Source organism: Pituophis catenifer, unplaced genomic scaffold, assembly GCF_029215685.1.
Source record: "Pituophis catenifer annectens isolate HBS135680 unplaced genomic scaffold, rPitCat1.0.hap2 SCAF_1, whole genome shotgun sequence".
NCBI classification, from domain to species: domain Eukaryota; kingdom Metazoa; phylum Chordata; class Lepidosauria; order Squamata; family Colubridae; genus Pituophis; species Pituophis catenifer.
This window is the reverse complement of record NW_027256881.1, coordinates 226,233,064-226,256,102: the sequence shown is the minus strand read 5'-3', so window position 1 is coordinate 226,256,102 and position 23,039 is coordinate 226,233,064. Positions and strand designations below refer to the sequence as shown.

Sequence of the window (23,039 nt, the reverse complement as noted above, 5' to 3'; positions counted from 1 at the left end):
TTTAACTATATCTAAACCATTTTTGAACAAATTTTTTATGTGTTATACAGAATAGTTGTATAATATCTCTTGTATCTAGGTTTTGTTGTATTTAATAGAAAGTGCATCTAGACATAGAATTTGATTGTATTTTGCATCATTCAAGTCATATTACTTATTTGGATTAAATTAATTTAAAACCACTGTGCTTTGTCTTAAATAACCTATGGTTTATCCCTTTCATTTCTTGGTTACATTGTGGCTTTCCTTAAAAATTATATCACAGCATAATTTAGCACAATGTGGCTAATCTGGGTTTATTTTAGGTTACATAGGCTTATCCCATCTAGCCTGCTGTGAGGAGCAAAAAATTGGGAACAGGAAAGTGAGATTTGTTTAAATAAACAACAGATTAAGGTAACTAGGATTTAAATATAATGGCAAACTCTGTTTGATTTAAATCAGGAAGTGGATGCTTTCACATTTTTTTCAGTTATATAAGCCTATAGTTTATCCAGGGCATTTATATAACTGAACCATAGTTTTAACATCATATCTATCCATGTTTCTCTTTCCGGTTAAATGGAAGTTCCAGTAATTTAGTTACATAAATAGTGAGTCTTACAGAATCAGTGCAGAAGACCATATTTCTGAACTCAGAACTCTGCACAAATACTATTATATATCTATAAAGGTAATTTTACTTCCTGTACAAGCTAAACCACAATCAGGGAGGTCCTCTTTATTCTTTGTGTGGCTGTTTTTCAGTTTCCTCTTTTTCTAGCAAGTTACATGAAAAGGAAGGAGACCAGTTTTTTTTTTGTTATTTAAATATATATCTTGCAAAAATCCTTCAGAAGGAAAATAATATTTGTATTGGAGTAATGGCTGTAATACTAGGACACCATTTAGGATTCATGTTGGTTTCTTATCTATTGATGCATGCCACACATATATCATTTATATAGATGTCAGTCAGTGTTACAGATAGCCTTCAGTACTGTGGTTACAAATGTCTTACTGATTTCTGATACCATATTTCTTACAAACATTGTTTTACTACTACTAATTGACTGCTTTTCACACCAATGGAGAGCATGTATTTAGGAGTGCAAGCAGTAGCATTTATAGAAACTGATTTGATTATTTCTTAGAAATGCTGGTAAAACTATTTAAAAGCACAGAACTTACAAATCTTTATTAATAGGTTAATGAATAACTGTTCTTTCCATGCTCAGTCGCAACTCCACATTTACTCAAGAGGGAAACCGTTTACGGCCATCTTCAGTTGGACATTTAGTAGACCGTGTAATCCATACTTCACCCAGTGAGGTATTTGCAAATCATCGGTCGCCTTCTTCTACACAGGCCAATAGTATAATTCTAGAATCATCACCGTAAGTTTGCTTTTTGTAATCCTGCAAAGACATTTTGTACTGCTATAACATACACTCTTTCCATATTTCTTCCATATAGCTATAAGGATGGCAGATCTCATTTTTATATTTAATTATACTTTGTAAGTAAAAACAAGAGTAATATAAGGGATCTAATCTCATATAGAATATAAATATATAGCATAATAATAGCAAATCTCATAAATTTATAAGATAGCTTCATATATCTAGCAACCATCTCTCTCTCTCTCTCTCTCTCACACACACACACACACACACACACACACACACACACTTGTGCAGTTGGAGATAATACTTATCTACCTTATAGTTCTATAAATATTTTTAAACAGTGTAAAATAGCACACTCAAATAGCTATATAAATATTAAATATGTGTTAAACAATTATTAGAAATGATTTCTCATTTTTCCCTTGAATAAAATGGGTCATGACTCAATATTAGTGTGTTAGAATACCACAGATTTAATCTTTCAAGGAAGTTGTTGGAAAAATTAGTAGAATCCATATATATTGTACTAATACATTACGTGTGCTTAAGAGATATAGTAACATTGGAAGACACAGTATCAGATTTGTGTGACATAGCACTTAGCTGAATAGGAAGTTTTCATTTTTTTAATTTGATTATGCACATTGTTGAAAGAAACAATACAGAAAGCTACTTTCACTCAAACTATTCTACTTATACATCCATTGTTTTAAACATTCAAAGGAAATTAATAGCTAACTGGGCAAATATAAAGTTAGGAAGTTTTTTTCTAGTTTATTCTTAATCCTCACACTTTATTATGGTAATATATTACAATGTAGTACACTTGGAACCATAGTATTATATTAGTCCAATTTTGTGTATATGTTGTAAATTTTGTTTACTGTATCAATTTGAAAAAGAAAGAATTTAAACACGATAATACCTTGGATATTATGTTGTAATGGAAATGTTCCATAGCAATAAAATTGGGAAGAACAGTTGCTAAGTAATGCATACTGGTTTGTAAATAAGTAGCAATATATGAAATCATTTGTACCTTGCATTTCTATATGAGAATAGTGAACTCACAAGCCTGCTAACTTAATTGAGTCTGAAAACGAGTCAGTGACAGCCTTGGTTATTTTTATTTGAATATGCTATTGTGGGAATTGTATTGAAATTGTCAGTTTTGCAGTGTGAATAAATGAATTGTCATTAAGACTTTAGATGCATGAATTTCTAGCAACTTGTGTAAACTATAGATGAATTACTGTACAGACTTGTCAAATTGCAAAATAATAGTATATTATCAGGCTAACTTTAAACATTGTCTTTTACAAGACACTTCATAAAGATTTCTACTAGTGGATTTGGATTTCAATAACAGTGGATATAGGTGTGTTTGGATAATCTGTCATACCTGTTTTATGGTGTAACTGTTCGTGCTTTTCCTTCCCTTTCCCACTCCTCCTGAGCATATCTGGAAACACTGATCTGTCATTTAATCTGAGATTGCCACAAACAGCATTAATATCCATCCCTCCTTTGGAAAATGCCAAACAGGGAACCTAGATGTTTTTCCTAATGAAGGGAAATCAGGCATTCTTTGTCATGCAAGCACATGATAAACTGGGTGTTTAAAATATCATTGGAAACCCTGTAGTAGAATATAAAGCATATATGTGGCCTAATAGAAAGTGGCAGAATTAAGCTTTTAGAACAAAATTCTTTCTCTAATATATATAGAATAATTCTATTTAAAAAAGAATCAAAAAGAATGATTTCTGTTGATCCTAATTTTAATTTTACATTTTTTAATTTAAGAATATTAGTTAAAATAGTATTTTTTAAAGGGGGGGGGACTTTCTACAAATAAGTGTATTATGAAGCCTCCTTTCTGTGTATATGTCTGTCGATACTTAGGCAAAAATCGTCCTTTGCAAGAGAAACGTATTACTATGTTCTAGGAAGCTTAGAAGTGTAGACATACATACCTGCACATAAACTGAAAGAAAAACATAAAAGGAAAAATCTATAATTTAAGAACAACTGTACATATTAAGTGGGACTGACCAGATTTGGATACTGAAGTGAAGGGAAATAAAATAGTATGAAACAGCATGAGCACAAAATAACATGTTATTGCAAGTTCCATTTTTTTCCTAATTTGCAATTGGAATCATGAATATAAACAATATGCAAAAAGTAATGTTTTCACTGAAAGGCTGGTATAGATTTTGATAAATTATATGCAGAAATTACAGCTCTTGTATAAATTATATTTACCTGATTTCTTCCCACTGCATTGCCTTACGGCCTATATGAAGTCCTTCTTGGGTTTCTTGGGTTTTTCTAAGAAATTCTTCTCAAAGATATAGTGGACTACAGTGGGCAGAAGCAAATAGGAAACCTTCCCCCACCCCACCCCACCCCCGTTCAGCTTCTAATCATGTTACATTTAGATATTGTCTTTTATTCTATTGTTTATTTACGTCAATTGCTGAAGACTTGTAATGTAATTCACACACTCATATTCTGAAGTTGTTTTACAGATGCATTTTTTTAAACATGTAAATAAGTTTTCAAAATGTCTTTTTATTTTTTCATGTTATATATAGGTCTCAGGAGACCCCTATAGATGGCCAACCACCTGCACTGCCACCTAAACAATCTAAAAAGAATAGTTGGAACCAAATTCATTATTCACATTCACAGATAGAATTGGATAACCATATAAATGAAACATATGATGATGATTCTTCCTCGTCTCCTGAAAAATCTACTGTAAGGGTTTTTTTCACACTTGTTGATTGGAATATATTAATAACTATAGGGCTTATGTACATTGATTTCAATTATTGTAATTTATAAATCTGTTAAATGATACTTGTATTAACATATAAGTTTGTTACATTTGCATTAGCCACATATTGGAGAGACAGTTTGATATAGTGGTTAAGGCATCAGGCTAGAAATGAGAGTTTTAGTCCTGCCTTAGGCACAAAGCTAGCTGGATGACCTTTGGCCAACAACTTTCTCTCAGCCCTAAGAAAGAGGCAATGGCAAATTACTTCTGAAAAACCTTATCAAAAAAACTGTGATTTTGTCCAGAAGGGAAAAAAAAGATATATATTTCTGGTTTTTGCACGCAATTCTTCCTGAGCAATGGGATACTGTGATAAACTATATCTGCAGGCACTTATCTTACATTCCAAATACTGAATCCCTGTTTTTGAGCATTCAGCCATGTCTGTCTATCAGGAACAGATTCTCTTTCCTCTCTATATATCTAAAGTCTGTTTCACAAAGCTGAAAGACTGAGAAGCAGAAGGGCTCAACCTATGTTTGATCTCTATGTTTGCTGGTTTGTTTTCTAATGTAGCTCAGTATGTTTAAAATCAGATTACATATTTTCTTTCTATCTTCCCTATGTAATTTTGTGTTTACATGATCATAACTCCATGAAAAACAATTGCGCTCCAGAATTATTAGAAGAAAAGAAAATAATGAGTTTAGAAATTATAGATCTTTTTAAAATTCAGCTGTGACTCTTTAATAGAAATTGGCATTAGTGTAAACAATACTTTGTTTGAGGGATCCTTGGTGCTCTCTGAGCTTGCTTGTTTTCTTACAGACATTTCATTATCCAAATTACTTTGTTTTCATTTGCAGCCAAATGGTGGGATTCCTCATGACAATCTTGTTCTGATCAGAATAAGACCTGATGAAAATGGCAGATTTGGTTTCAATGTAAAGGTATTAAAAAATTTTTTTATATCTTTGGCTACTTTAATACTTTGAGGTTTTTTTTTCATTTTTTCATTATTTATGTTTCTCTCAAAGGGTGGATATGACCAGAAGATGCCTGTCATAGTGTCTAGGGTGGCCCCCGGAACACCTGTAAGTCTGACTAGAGAAAGTTTGCAATGATATATATGCTTAACATGCAGTACTTTGTTTAATTTTTTTATTTCTTTACAACTGTTTTCATAATAGCGAATTCTGATGCATTATTTTAACACTGGAAATGGAAACTTGTTGGGATGTAAGAATTATAATTTACTTTATATATCTAATCAAAGGAGATCTTTTAAACTTCCTAATTCTTAGGGTTTTTTTTAAAGTATTTTATTGTATTATAAGATGCAAGTAATATATTGTATAATTTGGGTACAGTGGTATTTATGTAATAAAGATGGTGCTTTCTTAACTAATTGAGACTGATGATCTCGTTGCTGCCATAGTTGTTAAGCAAATCACCCACAACTGTTAAGTGAGACTGACTTGTGATTTTACTGCTGGTGTCTCCATTGACTGCTTGTCAGAAGCCAGCTGTAAAGCATTGAAATTGCAGTCAGGTCACCATGGGATGCTGTGACAGTCCCCTGGTTGTGAAGTGCCAGAATTTCGATCTTGTGACTGCAAGGATGCTGTGAGAGGCATAAGTGCAAGGACCAGTCATAGAGTTACTTTTTCAGCACCATCATAATTTTGAACAGTCACTTATCGGGGCAGTTTTGAAGCAAGGACTGCTTATATTAACCAGAGATTATTACTACTGTGATGAGTTAGGAAACTTAAACCTTTAAGGATTTTTTTATATATATAAAAAAGAATTGAGTGTAGCACTAACACCTGTAAAGTGCATTAAATATAATAATTTTTTCCATTTTAAGTGTAATCCTTAATATTATGGTCTTTATTGTTACTAGAGGTTTATGCATATTAAAAAATAAAAATAAAATGGAATGTAAAAGAAGTTGCTCATAAAAGTATATTGGTATTTGATTTATAATTTCTCCCCTTCTTTTATTCCTTTATCAATTTGTAATAAAAATCAAGATGGTCCCTTGTTGTTTAATAACTGCTTGAAATTACAATGGGACCAGAACAGGTGCTTTATGGCTAGAAAGCACTTCTGGATGTCCTAAATTATTATTCCACACACCTCCCCACATTCACAAGAGCATATTTTGGGCACTTGGCATCAGCTCACTTTTAGGATCAGGTTGTAGCATCCCATGGTCACATCAAGTTTTTTCCTCTTTCTGGCAAAAAAATACCCATTCAGAAGAAGGAGTTCTCATTTACCATGATGCTGTTTGCTTAATGGCCATAGATTCACTTAAGGATGGTTCACATAATGATAGCAGTAAAAATATAAAATATAAAATCTGGTCATGTTGCTTTGATTTACTATCATAATAACTTAACTACTAGAAATCCAATCCCAGTTGCATTTGTAAATCAAGGACCACATTTGTAGCTATTTAGGTCCCCTCAGATACCATACTGTAAGTACCGTATTTTCCGGCGTATAAGACGACTGGGCGTATAAGACGACCTCCGAATTTTCCTGTTAAAATATAGGGTTCGGGCTATACTCGCCGTATAAGACTACCCCTCTTCCAGCGCACACCAAATAAAAATTAAAAAATATCAACTGGCTCACCCACAATGTAAAAGCAGCTGTGCTAGACCCAAAATGGCCCCTGCAAAAAGCCGGAATCTCACACAGCCACAAAAAACCCCCCAAAAAATAACTTTCACACTTTACACACACACAACACAACACAACACAACACAACTGGCTCACCCACAATGTAAAAGCAGCTGTGCTAGACCCAAAATGGCCCCTGCAACAAGCAGGAATCTCACACAGCCACGAAAAGCCCCAAAAAACAACTTTCACACTTTACACGCACAAAATTCCACATACAGCTTTGTGAGATTTTGTGTGTTTGTGTAGTTAGAGTGAAACACTACAAAAACACACTAAATCTCAGAAAGCTTCACAAATATTATTTTATTTTATTTTATTTTATTTTTATATAAAAGCAGCTAAATTTAAAACTTCCTAAACTTTAAATGGCTAGGTCTAAAAAAGAACAGCTAAAAAAAACCCCAATTAACTATTTTTTTTAAAGATTCCAAAGGGGAAAAAAAACTTACCCAATAGAACAGGGGTCTCCAACCTTGGCAGCTTTGTTTTGCTGGCTGAGGAATTCTGGGAGTTGAAGTCCACAACTCCTTGCCTGCTTGATTGTAGGCAAGGAGTTGCTTGCTGATGGAATAGATTCAGGCAAGTGAAGCAAGGCAAGCGTTGCGACTAGCAGCTAAGGTAAGAAGCTGGAGGGGGAAAACTTTTTTCCTTTTACATGGCTCTGGCGATCCCAGCTGAGTTGCCTGATTAGCAGATCGTCAGAGCTTGGATCACCAGAGCCATGTGAAAGGAAAAAAGTTTTTTCCTTCTACATGGGTCTGGTGATCCCAGCTGAGTTGCCTGATAAGCAGATCGTCAGAGCTTGGATCGCCAGAGCCATTTAAGGCTCGTCAGAGCCTTTCGGGCTGGTCTGCCTGGTTACAGGAGAATGACACCCGGCGTATAAGACAACCCCCGACTTTTGAGAAGATTTTCATGTGTTAAAAAGTCGTCTTATACGCCAGAAAATACGGTATTTATATTCACCTTGCTCCAATTTCCCAGCTCTATAAGGTCCTATGTAATGTTTAATCAATGTGTTGGAAACACAGTGGGTAAAGTGAACATTGTCATAACATTAAGAATGGTATGGAAAGTGTAGAGAAAATGTTTTCTCTCTCTCTAATACAATATTTAGGTATATTCCAATAAAACTGAATTCCGGGAACTTTGAACTGATAAAGAAAAATAAGCACTTCTCATGTTTTTAGATGTGATGATGCTCACTTATTTAGATTCTTTTAAAATGACATTACACAAATTGATGGAAGTCAGGATAGTCAGGGACTGCTAATCTTAACATTTGCCTTAAATATCAGGAGCAGGGATAGATAAAGGATTATCTTTACTGTAGTTCAGTTAAAATCCCTATTGTATTAAATATATTATTCTGTGCTTTGCTAATGAACAGTCAAAATTTCTGTTTGTGATATGTGAATAATATATTAAATGATTACATCAGGAAATTCTGAAAAGTTACTGTCAAATTTTCTCTTATTTATTGTTTTATTGTTAACTGTATTTGCCACCTATCTTGTCATCGGGCTACTCTAAGTGGTTTACTATAATAAAAAGAAAGAAAATGAAAGTGTAAACAGAACAGAAATAAAATAATAGAACCATAAAATAAACAATGAAAAAGCAACCCAACTAGAATTCATCAATATGATAACCAAAAAGATAGGTGGGTGGGGAAGCAGATAGCGAGTGGGTAAGTGGATTTGCTATCAATCCAGTAGCTATCACCTCCAGTGTGGTACTCCTCCTTTGGGTCCCCAGGTCAACCAGCAGAGCCAGGTTTTCAGGCTCTTGTGGAAGGATAGAAAGGTGAGGGCAGATCTTACTTTATAGGATAGGATGTTCCAAAGTGTGGGCTCTACGGCAGAGAAGGCTCTTCTGGATCCCAATAGTTGGAATTCTTTGATCAATAGGATCCAAAGTAGGCCCTCTCTGCTGGCATGAGTAGGGTGGGCTTGTTATAACGGGACAAGGCAGTTCATCAGGTAGCCTGGACTTATCTTTTTATCCATCTCATCTATCTAGCTTTCCTTATTCCAGTGTCCAATTTTATTCTTAAACAGAAAAAAATATTTTAGAATTTATTAGGATAATCTAAAGAAGTGTCAGAAACTTTTTTCTGAAAAGGCAGTATATAAATATAAAAAGTTAATAATGAACAGGTAAGCAATATTTTTGTGTCTGTTATTTTAATATGACATAAACTGGATTATTTAATGGTTGAATTTAGATGTGTAACTCTGAAGTACATAACTTAATATTATGATACTGAGTGTACTCTTCTGATTTTCCTCTTCAAACACAGGCATGAGGGAAATATTAAAAACCTGTTATTGAATAAGTGTAGTTCAATCTGTTTTTGATAAATTATGGTTAGTGAAGACAAGTCCATTTCATAAAGTATTATTTGATGCTTTTACTTTTCACATGCTGCTACAAATCTGCAATTGATTAAAAAAAAAAGTGAAAGCTACCAAAATTTTTCCCACAATTACTCCAGTGGGAAAACTATATTAATCAAGTATGGATATTTATACACTGGACTGTGATTTAGCATTATATCTAAAGTTTCAATATCTCCATTTTGTGTTTTTCAGCAATTAATTTAAAAAGAAAAGGCACTTCTCATATCCACTAGAATAAAACTTTGTTTCATGTTGCAGGCAGATGTTTGTGTCCCTCGTTTGAATGAAGGAGACCAAGTTGTATTGATTAATGGCAGGGATATATCAGAACACACCCACGATCAAGTTGTTATGTTTATTAAAGCTAGCTGTGAGCGGCACTCAGGGGAACTTGTACTCCTAGTTCGACCCAATGGTGAGTAATTTTACCTGTACAAAACACGCCTCTTTTTTCCCTGTTGTACTTTGCTTATAGCAATAGCAATACCAATAGCACTTAGACTTATATACCGCTTTATAGTGCTTTACAGCCGTCTCTTTTATTAGAACATTTGTGAGATTTATAGTGCTACTGTCCTTACAGTATATACCCATAGTTTTAATGTAATTTAAATTATCAGCTGGGTTTCTGTATAAAAAAGAAAAACAGCCAAGTCAGTGTTTGCCCTCTGATGGGGGTACAGAATGTTTAAATAGTTATGTGAACATTATATAATTGTCCTAATCTGCTAGTTCAAATGTTGAGACTGTTGAACATTCTAGATATGACAAATTAAATCAATGTACACAATATAAGAAGGAATTTACTTTCATTTTTATGCTTTATTAGGGTGGCGTAGTGGCTCAATGGTTAAGATGCTAGGCTTGTCGGCTAGAAAGCCGGCAGCCAGGTTCGAGACCCAAGTGCCACATAATGGGATGAGCTCCTGTCCTTGCCCCACCTGCTGCCAATCTAGCAGTTTTAAAGCATGCAAATGCAAGTAGATAAATAGGTACCACTTCATATTCAAATGTAGATAAATAGGTACCACTTCATTGAGAAGGTAACAGTGTCCATGATGTCATGGTAGCTACATGACCATGGAAATTTATTCGGACTCTCAATGGCCCTGAGACAGAGATGAGCACACGCACACATCCTATAGTCAGCAACAACTAGGGGAGTAAAATCCACATGGACTCCTTATTTTCTGCCTTATTACTTTGGAATAATTGTTTAGTTTGAAAACACCACTTAGAATTTTTAATAGTGCTATATACTGCACATATTTTTAATTTTTTTTATTATAATAGTAAAATCATATACAAATTAAATTTAAAGAGAGTACAGAGAAACTAAGAAGTGCAAGATAAAGGAAAGAAAAAGAATAAAGAGAAAAGTAAGAATATAATTGAAAGAAAAGAGATATATAAAGAAATTATTTTGAATCTTTATCACAAGAAGTGTAAACAAATTTAGTAATTTCACCCTCTCTAAAGTTACAAAGATCTCTTCATCCCATATCTGTTATCTATAAACAAGATTTTCTTTTAGCTATCTTCTGTTAATTTGTTTAAAGAACCAACTGCATCCATAGTTATCATCATAGTTTGCTACTTTGTATTCCTTGAATTGATACATGAATAAGTTTTCTTTCTTCCCCAACCTAAAGCTATCCTGGAGAATTTTACATCTGTAGAGATAGATGTACAGATGTACAGCTTATTCATTAATAATAATATGCATATATCTAATGTATCTTTTCATAAGTTATTTTTTCCCCTAAAAAGTTCAGAAATATTTGTCTTTCCACCAAAGAATTTTCACTTCCCTGGAACATTTTGCTACAATTTTTTATTCTATTCTGGTGATATTAACTGAACTGAGTGGCTAGAAATTATAAATATTTTGAATGCATCAAACCATAGATTTGTTTCTAATAGTTATTTCTATTATTTTATTCAAATTTTATTATCCTTTGAGAACTGCCTTTCTTGTCTTATTTCCTGCTTCTGATCTTTTCATAATTGTTCTTTTATTATTTGTACCAATATATTTTTGCTCATCTTATTGTTTTTAATGAAAGTTACAGAGTTTTGTGTTTTCATCATTTTGGCAAAATTTCCACTTTTAAAAAAGAAAGCTTCCTTTACTTTTTATAGCTGCTTTAGCTCCGGGCAGTTAGTGTTCCAAAATTAAGAATGATGTCTTACATTCATTTCTTTGGAAGCAAGCCTCATTGAACCTAATGTGACTTATAGTCTGAACCGCTAGATTTTACATTTAAGTATCTCATTTTTAACTTTTTCTCTAAGCCAGATGAATATAACATTTTCTTAATGAGCTTCTGTGTAACCCATTGTGGCATCTTGTTGGCTGAGTATGAGATACTTAATTCTGGTTTATTGCTCAGTGACAGTATAGGAACATTTAGTAGAAAAATATAACCAGAAATACAACGAGCTAAGCAGGTTGAAATTGCTGCACTAGTTCATCAAGCAAGAGAGTATAATTTTAAGACATTATTTGTGTATGTTTTGAATTCAGTTTTCTATATCGTGACCATTAGAAAGAAACTATTATGTATTCTATTTTAACTTGCCAAACTGTGCTAAAAGCAGCATTAGTTTAAATGAAAGAATTTCAAATTAAAAAGCAAAAAACCATAATTTCCTCCTCCACATTTTTTTTTTTCAGTTTTGTTTTTGTTCTAACCAGTACTAATAAAGTATGCTTGTTTTCCACAAATACTGTCTGGCACATAAGTGTCAAACGCATGCTGTTTCAGATAGGAAACATATGGAGCATAATTGTAAAATGATACCATGATTGTTTCCAAGCAGTACAATTTGACTCCTTGTCTTAATAATTTCTCTTCTTTTTGTTTATTATAGCTGTTTACGAAGTAGTAGAAGAAAAGCTAGAAAGTGAGCCAGATTTCCAGTACATACCTGACAAGTCCCCACTTGATGGAATTCACCAGGATGACAATGCTCTGAGAGAATCAATGTTTCAACTAGCGGAAGGGCTTATCACTGGAACAGTCCTGGCTCAGTTTGATGTAAGTAATGTATTTCTAGAGTTTGTTTGTCTGTGCACCTTCTAGTTGAGAATTTTGGATTTTTAAAAAGCCACAGGTTCAATTTAGGTTAAAGAATACCTGGCAAACAATTTGCATTGCTTCATTGAAATTATTTTCTTAGAATTTTTTTTTTTATTTTTAGGATAGCATAATTATCCAATTAATCTAAGTCCTCGCATTGAAGGAAAACTTTTTAATAAATGGACACTTCTCTGAACATTCCCTAGCTAGTATTTTATACATTACCAATTGAATAAAATAAGAATATTACTATTCAGTGAGTACAGAGTTACTACAAAGCTATATCTGTATACATTACAAAGCATATTGAAATGTAGATCTGCAAATGTAGATCAGATACTACCTTGGTCTAATGTAAACTGTATGCTTTAAGGCAGAGGCGGATAGTTTATTTTTGCAGGACTGGGCTTTCAGTTTTATTTATTTGTTTGTTCTTTAATATCTGACATTGTGAAAAGGCCACATCTGTTCAGATGAATGGGGGGGAACAGAGAGAAATGCTACAATAGTGGCCTATCTTGTGTGGGAAGACCTCACAGTGTTTCATGCTATTATCACCATCCATCTGGACTTTTGTAACATATTGTACTTGGAGCTGTCTTTAAAAAACATTCAGAAGGTGCAAATAGTCCAGAACATAGCAGCCTATGAATTCACTAACACAAGACTGTGCTGTGGACCAATAAACTTTTGAGTGAAACTTAAAACGTTAGTTTTAATTTATAGAGCCTTTTAAGGCTTAGCATCAGGTTATGTTTAGGACCAACTAGAATCAGCCAAAACTAATGATTATTTCAGAAGAAGTAGCTGGTGGGTCCCCACTCTCAGGAAGTGAAAGAGATAGAGATCAGGAGGTGTTGCTTCTCAGTGACAGTGATGGCTTTTTGAAAGGTCTCCTGGCTAAAATTAGGTTGGCCTCATTCCTAATTGCCATCCACAAACAACTTAAAACAGGTATTCCTATAGCTTTCAGGAACTGATGCCATTTTTTATTTTTGTATTTTTTAAAATCTAACCATTGGTGTTTTTATTACATACAATTAAGGGTCTTTAACTTGCAGTGCAATTTAAATGCAATAGATAGATAGATAGATAGATAGATAGATAGATAGATAGATAGATAGATAGATAGATAGATAGATTCTACTTTATAATATATAGGCAAGCAGGAACATATTGTGAATTTATATGTTACGTGCACATGCTATCTCATTACTGATATTCTGTTTTTGTTATCTAATCATTTGTTGCTATTTAGCAACTTTATAGGAAGAAGCCTGGGATGACAATGTCTTGTGCCAAATTACCTCAAAATATTTCCAAAAATAGATACAGAGACATTTCGCCTTGTAAGTACTTTTTTATTTGTAAGTAAACATATTACCTTTAGTTGTCATTTGGAAAATTAAATGTTTATCTTTATTTCAGATGATGCTACACGGGTCATTTTAAACAGTAATGATGATTACATCAATGCAAATTATATAAATGTGAGTTGACATTTATATTTTTTTTCTTTATTTTCTGTTTCCAAGGTAAAATAGCTCAACAGTTTAGATGTAAAAACTGTAGAAATAGTCATTTGATTTACTTCAATAAGTTACACAGTGGTCAAAGTTCCTGCATTCACTATAGATGCAGAAACTCTTGCACATATTTTAGTATATTTTCTAGCCTTCTCTTGAAATGAAGTTTGATCTAATTAAGAGCATGCAAAGTTTTGACATTTCTAAATGTTTTTTGCAAATGTCTTTATTTTTAGATGGAAATTCCTTCTTCTAGTATAATCAATAAATACATTGCCTGTCAAGGTCCTTTGCCCAACACTTGCCCAGATTTTTGGCAGATGACCTGGGAACAGAGCTCCTCGATGGTTGTTATGTTAACCACTCAAGTGGAAAGGGGCAGAGTAAGTCCTCAATTGTAACTTTTACAACTAATAGATGCCAAGAGGCTGGCTTTTATTTGGAAATTTGTTCTTTCTAAACTGTGTCAGTATTTGAGATTTAACTATTACTTGATTAAATATTGGTGTTGATCATTTTTAATAATTTTCTCAAATTGAATAAGGTAAAATTGTGCAACAAAGATCACATTTTATAATAGTGCTGTGATGGTATGCCATAGCTCTACATTAAAATGGGGGGGGGGGATGACATGTTACCTTGCCATGATCCCATGTTAAGATAAATTGCTGTAGCATACTGTTTAGAACTATGTACTGTTCACTCTTTAGAAACATTCACTGGTAGAAAAAGTGGACTCATGCCATACATTTCCAGGAATGTTGTCAAAATAAATTATAAATTGAGTAATTAGTATTGTGATGGAGCGCCAGTTTGGTGTAATGATGAAGGCACCAGGCTGGAAACCAGGAGGTTGTGAGTTCTAGTTACACCTTAGGCATGAAAGCAGTCTGAATTACTTTGGAGCAGTCACACTTAGCCCATGAGTCGCTCAGGCTTGGGTGACAAGCCAGTCGGTCAATTCCTGTTGCGATCAATACTTGGTTGACACCCCCCATCCTCCACTAATTTCTAAAAGTGACTTGCATCATCAACATCAATTCCAGGCTCAATTATGTTCTATGTTGAAGACTACTTGTGTTTAGAAACCTTTTTAGTAGCAGTAGCAATAATAATAATAATGACAAAATCATCAGTCAGTTGCAAAAAGCAGCTTTACTTGGAACTGCTTACATCCTGTTACCTTTAACCCCAACAAACAATATAATCTGCCTATCTCAGGTCTCTGGGAAGGATTCAAGAGGTGAATAATAATACCAAATCCAGTCTGAATGTAGTGTCACAAACCACAATAACAATAACAATAATAATAATCTGTTGACTTTAGGTAAAATGTCATCAATACTGGCCAGAGCCTGGCGGAAGCTCTTTATATGGGAATTTCCAAGTCACCTGTCATTCAGAAGAAGGAAATCCTGCCTATGTCTTCAGAGAGATGACATTATTTAACTTGGAGGTGAGACATTCAGTATAATTGATCCAATTTTGTGAAATCCATTAATTGAATGCAACTGATTGTTGAAGTTAAAGACATCTTGGTTTAACTTGCAAAGTCAAATTCTGAGGGGGGCAGTATGATGTAGTGGTTAAGGTGTTGGACTAGGAGGGAGGAAATTTAGGTTCTTGATCTTTAATCACAGACGTTCATTGAATACTTGGGCCTTTCACTCACTTCAAGGGAAAATAGAAGGGAACATTTTCTTACAAGATATTTTACAAATATAATTACACTTACAAGAGCTGGTCATGTTCAATGTAAAACCAACATTTTCTGTGGCTTTGAGGTGAAAGAAAAAGATAAGTGCTGCACTGATCTCTTATCAGAGACTGAAGAAAGCTGAGGTGTTGATAACTCTAGAAACACTGAAGTGCTCCAGAACTAGATTATCTCTTTTCCCATAGGCTGAGTGAGTTTTTAATTGATTTTGTTATTCATGTGTAAATGATGGTATGCAATCCCTATGAATACCAAGCCCTACTTTTTCAGTTTTATCTCTAAAGGGAACTTTATAAATTCTTATCTAAATCAGCTCAACCGTATAATTGGTTTTATAATTCTATAATTTACAATTATTACAATCTCTGCCTTATCTTCTCTATGATTTTGCATTTCATGTCATGTCATGTCATGTCATATCATGTCATGTCATATGCCACATGACACTAATAACTCAAAAGACTGGTGCAGAATTTACTTCAAAGTTATGTATGTGTTAGGAGAATATTGAATGCTGATTTATTTCAGAGAAAATATTGTGTCTTGATAGAAAAATGAGGATCGTCCGCTCACTCAGATCCAGTATGTAGCATGGCCTGATCATGGAGTTCCTGATGATTCCAGTGATTTCTTAGATTTTGTATGTCTTGTCCGGAAAAGAAGGGCTGGGAAAGAAGAACCTGTCATTGTCCATTGCAGGTATTCAGTCATTATGGAAATTCCTGTGCCATCTTTTCCAATGCTGTTAACTGATAATATTATTTCATTGTGCAATGTTCTGACTATGATGTGGGACACACAAAAGTTAGGATGACATTGAGATAAGCAATTAATTAATATAAGGTAATAATCAATATGTTTCTTGGCTACTTTTGAGTATCCTGTGTTGCAGTGGATACAGATAGCCCTCAATCTTTGACCACAATTGGGACCAGAATTTCTGTCACTAAGCAATGTGGTCATAAAATGAGATATTATGTGACCCCATTATTTACGGATGGAAATTTGCTATTCCTTGTTAGCACTGTTAACCAAGAATCCTGGATCATTAAGCAAGTGCCCATCCCAATCCAAGTCATACTAGGCATGGTCCCTCCCAGCCCTGAACCTCAGTAAGGCAGGGGACTGTCTCCAATTCCCCCTATCTGCCTATCTCCCGTCTTTGCCCTTTTAGCTGCCCTGCAGCCTGCCTCCATTATATCACAAGCAACTCCAGAGTGAGGTTGTGCCAAAATGCCATCTCAGCTACACCTGCAGAGTAAAATTTCCAGGAATTGAAAGTTTGTAACCAAAGTGAGCCCAAGTAAGGTGTGCCACTCTGCTCATCCCTATTTCTCATCGGACCTCTTTCCAGCCTTTGTTGGGTTTTCCAGAATAAAATCCGCAACAAAATACCCCCATCCCCTATCCTATTGTTAGTCTAAGTCTGCAGGCAATTGCTCTCCCCCACCTTAAAAATATCTCCCACTAAAAGAAGACTTTAAGAAATGAGGCAAACCAAACAGGAGCTCAAGCTCCATCTCCCTTTTTCTCCCCTCTCCCCCACCTCCAACTGGGAAGAAAGACCTTGAAGAGGGTTTAGTTTCCTTGGAGCAAAAAAAAAAAAAACCACCAAAAAAACCCCACCCTCAAAATGGAAATTTTGCACAGCAGGGTGGTGCAAATAAGAACGCCAACCAATAGGAAAGACTGGAAGAAGTTTCATCTATTGGGAAAGCCGAGGGGTGTGTGTGCACAAGGAGCCATATGCAGGAATGCTACTATGGTTGATTATTTTAGCTGCTATGAAATTATGTCATTATTAAAATAAATAATGGAACCCTCAGCACAATTGTACTTTTAAAAAAAATGTTTCGTTTTCAGAGTTACAAGGTAAATTTCCCAAAATAATCTACTTAAAGGTGTGCCAAATTATTTTCAGTAGTGATTTATTTCCCAAAAGTGCTTTTTCAAGAGGCAACTGGACTTCTTTGTTTTTCTTTGGAAAAGCACCTTTGGGACAACTATGACCTGGATGACTAAGACTCTCCATAGACAGTAGTATTTATGTAAATTATAGAAATATTTTAAAGATTTTAAAAATATTAAATTTGAAAATAATCACCTTTCTCTCCTTTGCAGTGCAGGGATTGGACGAACTGGAGTTCTTATTACTATGGAAACAGCAATGTGTCTTATTGAATGTAATCAACCTGTTTATCCCTTGGATATTGTAAGAACAATGAGAGATCAAAGGGCAATGATGATCCAAACACCTGTAAGTTGCTAAACAGAATAAACTATTTCCAATAACATACTAGGAACCATAATTTCTTGTTTGAAGGGAATGATATAGTGCAGTATACAGGTAGTCCTCAACTTTCAACCAGAACAGTGACTAGAAAATTTGTTGTTGAGCATTGCTGTTGTTAAGTGAAGCATCTCATGATCGCACCTGATTTTGCAATGTTTTTCTTAAGTAAATCACAATAGTTGTTAAAATAGTTGGGGAAAAAAATCACAAAATACAAAGATTTGCAAAAAGATGATAGTGAAAAAAGCAAAAATAGTGCCAATAATAATAGATGCTTTGGACACAACCCCAAAACAACTGGAGCACCACCTGAACACCATTGTTATTGAAAATTGCAGAACACAACTTTACTTGGAACAACCTACATGCTGTGACAATACCCTTAACAATGTCTGCTTATCCCAGATCCTTGAGAAGGTCTTGATAGATAGATAAAAGTGTCAAATGCAGTCTAAACATCTGGCTGATTGTGCAACTCTCCATAATACCAAAATCTTACTGGTATAAGTTATGGATAGTTGTTTTATACTGCATTCTAGAACAGTTGAGTTTTATATACAGAGTTAACTCTTCCAGAAAAGACCATCTGAAATAATTATTTTAAATCATGTGAAAATCAGTTGCAAAATCAATTGATTGTGCAACTTGTATTTAAATTGTGACTTGTATTTAAATAGTCCAAAAGCTTTTCCTAATTATGCAATCCCATATGGTAAAAAGATACTGTCTTAAGACAGCAGATGCAAGTGAAAAAAAATCTCTTTACCCAAGATAATCCATTTGAATTTTTGCCAGTTCTCCCTCTTGCTGCAGCTTCTTTGCTTCATACCACATTCTTCTAACAGTTGAGTAGATTTTAAAAGAGACATATGAAGGCAGAAAAGCCCAGCTGCAAACATGTTGCTTTCATTTGTATCAACTCCCACCATGGGTATGCAACTCTGTTTTGCATACATATTAAGCAAGACTTCACATTTAAAGACATGCCAGATTCTTATATTCTGGTGAATTTAATCTTTTAAAAACTATGTATCTCACATTGCAGCTTACTATAATCTCCTAAAAGCAAAAATGTTTGCTAATGGACAACATAATTTTCTGCACACAATTGAAAAATATATGTTAGTCCTATTTGGCTGCTTGTATTACTCACAGTTTTCTTATGGTGTGTGTTCCTTTATGTTTATAGTATTTGACACATGATAACATGTCATCACAGAAGTATAGGCTTTAATTCAAAGAGTTTACTAGATACTATTGACTGACTATGTAGTTTTAATAGGAAAAGACACACAACAAATACAAAATCAGTAACTCTCTAGCATTTATATTTTGTAAGTTCTTTTTCTCAAAAGAGTTATCAGTCATGTGTTACAGTTATTAAAAGAATGGTACACTTAATTATATAGTGTCTTCTTTAAAATCTTCTCTGTTTACCTAGCCTTGGTTTTTGCCAAGAATGTTATTTGGGCACTTCAGATATTTTTCTTCTATAACACACTTTTGTATATTCAGTAAAATAAATCTGTGGGTGAAAATATTTTTGCTAACATATTTTTCTGGATCAAGGTGTATACTTGTTTCAAATAAAGCCATTAACCATACTTCACTGTATTTAAAGTCTGTGAGAGGAAGAACTGTGCATTAAAACTTAAAAGTGAATTTAAATATTTATGAATAAGTTAGTACTGTTGTTTCAGTTAAATGGTATTAGTAAAATTAGAATCAGAATTAAGTTTACTTTTCCTTTGCAAATGTGCACATTTCCACATAATATCCACAAGATGGCATTATCTTATTTTTCATTGTTATTTTAAAACCAGTACAGTATTTGAATCAGATTTCTAGATCCACTCAGTGCCATTAAAGATCACATATTTTACTTGATTTACTTGTTTGTTTAATTTGTTTATTTAATGGAGTTATTTGCTGCCCATCTGATAAAGAAATGACTTTAGACATACCGGTAAGATATCAATAATTAACATATGCAAATTAAAATCTGAAAAGTTAGGTCTTGGAATAAAGTGTTGCAATGTAAATGACCTTTGAAATAGATGGCAAAAAGAAACAAGAAGTGCTTTTTACACTAATGTTAAAGAAAAACTAGTATAGTTCATTAGCAACACCTAGCTAATGAAATCATGATGAGCTAATGCTTTATGCTGGCATAAAGTTGATTTTTGTGCACAGAAGAAAATTATATTCTAGCAAATATTTATTTATTTATTTATTTATTTATTTATTTATTTATTAAATTTTTATACCGCCCCCTCTCCCGAAGGACTCGGGGCGGTGAACAGCCAAAATTAAAAACACACAATACAAATATTAAAATACATTAAAACAGAATTAAATTATCTTAGGCTTCTCCAATTTAAAACCCCATTACCCATAAAATTCACCAATTAAAAATTTTTTAACCCAGCCCGGCTTGCTGAAATAAAAACGTCTTCAGGGCCCGGCGGAAGGTCCGGAGATCCGGGATTAGTCGTATCCCTGGGGGCAGCTCATTCCAGAGGGCGGGTGCCCCCACAGAGAAGGCTCTTCCCCGGGGGGTCGCCAGCCGACATTGCCTGACAGACGGCACCCTGAGGAGACCCTCTCTGTGGGAGCGTGTTGGCCGGTGGGAGGTTATCGGAGGCAGAAGGTGGTCTCGTAAATAACTGGGTCCTAAGCCATGGAGCGCTTTGAAGATGAGAACCAACACCTTGAAGCGCACTCGGAAGACCACCGGAAGCCAATGCAGCTCGCGCAGGAGAGGTGTCACGTGGGAGCGCCATGCCGCCCCCATAAGTACCCGCGCGGCCGCATTCTGCACCAGTTGGAGCCTCCGAGTGCTCCTCAAGGGGAGCCCCATGTAGAGAGCATTACAGTAGTCAAGGCGGGAAGTAACGAGGGCATGAGTGACCGTGCATAGGGAGTCCCGATCCAGAAAGGGGCGCAACTGGCGTATCAGGCGGACCTGATAGAAAGCCCCCCTGGCCACGGCCGTCAAATGCTCTTCTAAGGACAGCCGTGCGTCCAGGAGGACACCCAAGTTACGCACCCTCTCCGTGGGGGCCAATGTCTCGCCCCCAATAGTCAGCGATGGCACCAGCTGACTATATCGGGACGCCGGCAGCCACAGCCACTCAGTCTTGGAGGGATTGAGTCGGAGCCTGTTCCGCCCCATCCAGACCCGCACCGCCTCCAGGCACCGGGACATCACTTCAAGGGCATCGTTGGGGTGGTCTGGGGTGGAGATGTACAGCTGGGTGTCATCAGCGTACAGATGGCACTGCACCCCAAAACCACGGATGATCTCGCCCAGCGGCTTCACATAAATGTTGAACAGGAGAGGCGAGAGGACCGACCCTTGTGGCACCCCACAAACCAAGTGCCTTGAGGTCGACCTCTGCCCTCCAGCCAACACAGACTGCGACCTGTCGGAGAGATAGGAGGAGAACCACCGTAAAACAGTGCCTCCCACTCCCAACCCCTCCAACCGGCGCAGCATGATACCATGGTCGATGGTATCAAAAGCCGCTGAGAGGTCTAATAGGACCAGAACAGAGGAGCAACCTCTGTCCCGAGCCCTCCAGAGATCATCAACCAACGCGACCAATGCCGTTTCCGTGCTGTACCCGGGCCTGAAGCCGGACTGGAACGGATCTAGATAGACGGTTTCCTCCAGGTACTGGGGGAGCTGTCGCGCAACCACACTCTCAACAACCTTCGCCAGAAAGCGAAGGTTGGAAACTGGACGATAGTTTACTAAAACAGCTGGGTCCAGAGAGGGCTTCTTGAGGAGGGGCCTCACCACCGCCTCTTTCAAGGCGGGAGGCAAGAACCCCTCACTCAAGGAAGCGTTTATAATCCTCTGGAGCCAGCCTCGTGTAACCTCCCGGGTAGCCAGCACCAACCAGGAGGGACACGGGTCCAATAAACATGTGGTTGCGTTCAACCTCCCCAGCATCCTGTCCACGTCCTCGGGAGTCACAGGGTCAAACTCATCCCAGATAACCGTCTCAAGACAGACCTCGGACAACCCGCCCGTACCTACCCAGTCGGAGTCCAAGCCTTCCCGAATCTGAGCGACTTTATCGTGCAGATAATGCGCAAAATCCTCAGCACGACCTTGCAAGGGGTCTTCCCGCGCTCCCAGATGGAGAAGGGAGCGAGTCACCCTAAACAAGGCAGCTGGGCGATTTTCTGCCGACGCGATAAGAGCGGAAAAGTAATTACACTTCGCCGCCTTTATCGCCACTAAGTAGGTCTTGATATAAGACCTCACTAGTGTACGGTCAGATTCGGAGCGACTGGCCCTCCAACTACTCTCTAGGCATCTTTTCCGGCGTTTCATCCCCCTCAGCTCCTCGGAGAACCAAGGAGCTGGGCAGATTCGGCGCCGGGTCAGAGGCCGCAAAGGCACGACCCGATCTAAAGCACCAGCGGCCGCCCTATCCCAGGCGGTCACCAGGTCCTCAGTCGAGTCGCGTGCCAGAGTCTCAGGAAATGGCCCAAGCTCCATTCGGAACCTATCAGGATCCATCAGGCGCCTGGGGCGGAACCACCTAATTGGTTCCGCCTCCCTGCGGTGGGGCATAGCGGTCAGGAAGTCAAGTCTAAGGAGAGAATGGTCTGACCATGACAAGGGTTCAATAACTATATCCCCTGTATCTAATATCAGAAAATACAGTACAAACACCCTGAATGTTGTTTGTAATTAGCCTATTTTTTTAATTTGGAAAGTAGTTTGTAGAGCAAATAGCAGAATAAGTAGAGTTTTTATATATTAAAGAAACTAGAGTTCTTAATTCTATTAATCAAGAGTAATTAATAAGGTATTAAGCATAAAGTATACAAAGAATATCATTCAGAGTTGGAAGAATTCAGATTTGCCAGTTAAAAGTTAGGAGTTTGGGATTTAGATTCTGAATACTACATTTCTCATTGGTGTTGAGAGTTTTAAATATTTAAATATTTTGAAAGTTTAGCATGGTATTTTGAAAGTTTATTGTTAATCTTTAAAATATTTCATTCTGCCATACAAATAATTGCACTTTTTTTTTCCAGAGTCAATACAGATTCGTTTGTGAGGCTATTTTGAAAGTGTACAAAGAAGAACTTGTTAGACCTTTAAAGACATCACTGAATAAATAG

The 23,039-nt window shown here is 36.0% G+C and overlaps 1 protein-coding gene across 4 annotated transcripts in view; it reads left to right on the top strand.

Annotated features, from left to right (window-relative positions):
- The window catches only part of PTPN4 (protein tyrosine phosphatase non-receptor type 4), a 102,802-nt gene extending 79,763 nt beyond the window's left edge, over window positions 1–23,039 (top strand). For all 4 annotated transcript variants that reach the window (XM_070951451.1, XM_070951367.1, XM_070951523.1 and 1 more), the window contains 13 exons: window positions 1,218–1,376; window positions 3,989–4,154; window positions 5,043–5,126; window positions 5,214–5,270; window positions 9,534–9,690; window positions 12,150–12,316; window positions 13,617–13,707; window positions 13,787–13,848; window positions 14,121–14,267; window positions 15,212–15,340; window positions 16,152–16,300; window positions 17,723–17,858; window positions 22,953–23,039. In XM_070951451.1, the coding sequence (XP_070807552.1) occupies window positions 1,218–1,376; window positions 3,989–4,154; window positions 5,043–5,126; window positions 5,214–5,270; window positions 9,534–9,690; window positions 12,150–12,316; window positions 13,617–13,707; window positions 13,787–13,848; window positions 14,121–14,267; window positions 15,212–15,340; window positions 16,152–16,300; window positions 17,723–17,858; window positions 22,953–23,039 (1,591 nt within the window). The remainder of the gene's footprint in view (window positions 1–1,217; window positions 1,377–3,988; window positions 4,155–5,042; window positions 5,127–5,213; window positions 5,271–9,533; window positions 9,691–12,149; window positions 12,317–13,616; window positions 13,708–13,786; window positions 13,849–14,120; window positions 14,268–15,211; window positions 15,341–16,151; window positions 16,301–17,722; window positions 17,859–22,952) is intronic.